At 35.3% G+C, this 2,614-nt stretch overlaps 1 protein-coding gene across 3 annotated transcripts in view; it reads right to left on the bottom strand.

The window, feature by feature from the left end:
* Positions 1–2,614, bottom strand: part of LOC106466379 (CAP-Gly domain-containing linker protein 1-like) — a 104,456-nt gene that overhangs the window by 10,417 nt on the left and 91,425 nt on the right. For 2 of the 3 annotated variants that reach the window (XM_022394372.1, XM_013926659.2), the window contains exon 20: positions 1,379–1,496. In XM_022394372.1, coding sequence (XP_022250080.1) covers positions 1,379–1,496 — 118 coding nt within the window. The remainder of the gene's footprint in view (positions 1–1,378; positions 1,497–2,614) is intronic. The other variant, XM_022394371.1, reaches the window with a different exon arrangement.

Raw genomic sequence — 2,614 nt, forward strand, 5'->3', positions numbered from 1 at the left:
CCCTCTAAGCCCTTCTGAATAAAAAAGGGAAATATTTGCCCTAAAAATTTATCGGATGGCGAATGCAAGATCAGAAAGCAAGGTACAGGTCCACCTTGTGGTGGAGATTGCTGTTCAGAGTCTTCTAAGCATGGTCGTTTAACAATAAGCAAAGTTTTTAACTATTTTTTTATTTGGATTGGGGGGATCCATAATTAAGAAGAAAGATTCAGTGCCCACTGACCCCACCCGCCATGGAGTCCTACGAGGGGATGCACTACAATGTCAAACAAGGACACTGCAGCAATGCCAGGGTTTCGTGAGCACTATACTAAAACACCGGCATTGGACACGATCTCCAAAACACCCACTGAGAATGCCCAACACTGGTACTCAGTTGACCCTAGCCCGAGTGGACCAGCCAATTGACCCTGGGGGGGGGCATCCCAAGGCCACCTGTCTACAGGAATTCAAGGCCAAAGTGGTGTGTTGCAGTGCCCCAGACACCACTCAACCATCAGGATCCTCTCATGTGGGTGGATGTTTAGATCCCAGAGGAAGTAACTGAAAATACAGAACCTCCCCTGAGAGGTCCCCTCACCATGTACAGGAATTCATGTCAAGGGGATGGAAAAATGATTGTAGTAGTGGGTTTATGTTGTAATTAAAAGCTGAAATGTAATAAACTGTATTGAAAAAATTAAATAAAAGAAACTGTATTTAAGGAAAGGAAAATTAAAATATATTTTGCTTCAGAATGCATTGAAAACTGTCTGGTTAACTGAATAATGAAAAAAAAATTTATACATGATTAGCTGTAGAAACTTTATAAAGACAGATGAAAACAGAAATGTCAGAATTCACAGGAAAGACATGGCTGTTCAAAGTTGGAAATAAATGTGGTTCGAAATGCCACACTATATTTACAATTCCCCTTTTCTCTGTAGCTTGATCAATCAGAAAACTGGAGGAAATTTATCCAGAAATATCTCTGCTCTATAGGTGATAGTTGTTGAGCAGTTTCATATACACGGGGTAATTTAGGAAACAATACAATGTTCATCAATGAAATGGTAGACCATTTGCATGACTGGATCCTGATACAGAAAGTAACACCTAGAGCAGAATTGGTAAAATGATCTTGAACAAATTTACTGTCTTTCAAATTAGAGTTCTGGAAAATTAAAAAAATGTTATAAATATGAAATATATACTATATGAAAGTGAAGTATGTGGTGTTGGCATACGACTTTATCAATCAATTTTTGAACCTCATATATATATATTCTGATAACTATCATAGAAGGGTGAGCATCATTTATATTTGTATTGAAATACCCAAACAATTTGTTTAACTAAACTGCATATATTATTTAACATATTAAACAAGCATCAGTACCTCTTGGTCTTTCTTTGCAATATCCTTTTCCCGTTGGTCCATTTGAGACTGAGCAGACTCAAGCATCTTCTGCAGAGATTCTCTCTCACTGTTGAAATCATTCACAAGTTTGAATTCCCTAAACATAGAAGATACTAAAGAGTAAGTAATGTGTAATCATTTTGTTCATGAAAAGATGTAAGAAAGGAAATGCTTTAATTGTGTTCCTAAGACAGTATTTTACACAGAAAACAAGTTAATCAATAGTGTCATGACAAGCTAAATTCTTCTCAATACAACTCAAAAAGGAAATATTGACTTAGGCGTATTTGAATATTACTAATGAAAACACCTTATCTCAAATACGAAGCATAACACATTACAGGTTGTAGTACATATTAACATTCAATCTTTTAACTTCAACAACCATTTCAGTTTGTACCTGATGATGCCTTTACTGGCAAAACCATGGTCACTAATAAATGAAGTATTTATGAAACATACAATTGTCTTTGTTTTTTTTTCCTTAATTATGTAAACACACTATATAACAATAATGCAAATACTGGGATTTTAAATTCACTAGTTCGGATGGAAAACAATCAAACATAAACAGTATTTTACAGAATGCAGTGTATAATCTAAAAAATCATTTGGTCAAAAAAATCTCTTCTCTCTTTCTCCTACAACTATTTTAAGAATTTTTGTATTTTTAGATAGCCATAGCTCTAGCTACAGTTGTTTATTTATTGTTTATAAATTACATTCTTAATACCTCAATATCATCACAGGTTGAAATTTCATCATTAATGGAAGTTGTACCCTAATGTTGTTTGTTATTCATACTCCTTAACTATTTGTCCACAAGATACTTATAACAGTATGATAAAACCTTGAATACTGATGTCTACTTAGAACATTAAACAAATACAAAACTTTCACATTCTAGAACATGATCCTAAGTCCAATGAGTTAACAAGAAATGACTAAGTGAGATAATGGATACTGGCAGTGCACAAGAAAGTAATGACATATAATCAAGTGGGCTAATGGATGTCGACAGTGTACAAGGAGGTAAAGACACACAACCAAGTGGGCTAATGGATACTGGCAGTGCACAAGAAGGTAATGACATATAATCCAAGTGGGCTAATGGATGTCGACAGTGTACAAGGAGGTAAAGACACACAACCAAGTGGGCTAATGGATGTCGACAGTGTACAAGGAGGTAAAGACACACAACCAAGTGGGCTAATG

The sequence above is a fragment of the Limulus polyphemus genome, unplaced genomic scaffold (genome assembly GCF_000517525.1).
Source record: "Limulus polyphemus unplaced genomic scaffold, Limulus_polyphemus-2.1.2 Scaffold2241, whole genome shotgun sequence".
NCBI classification, from domain to species: Eukaryota; Metazoa; Arthropoda; class Merostomata; order Xiphosura; family Limulidae; genus Limulus; species Limulus polyphemus.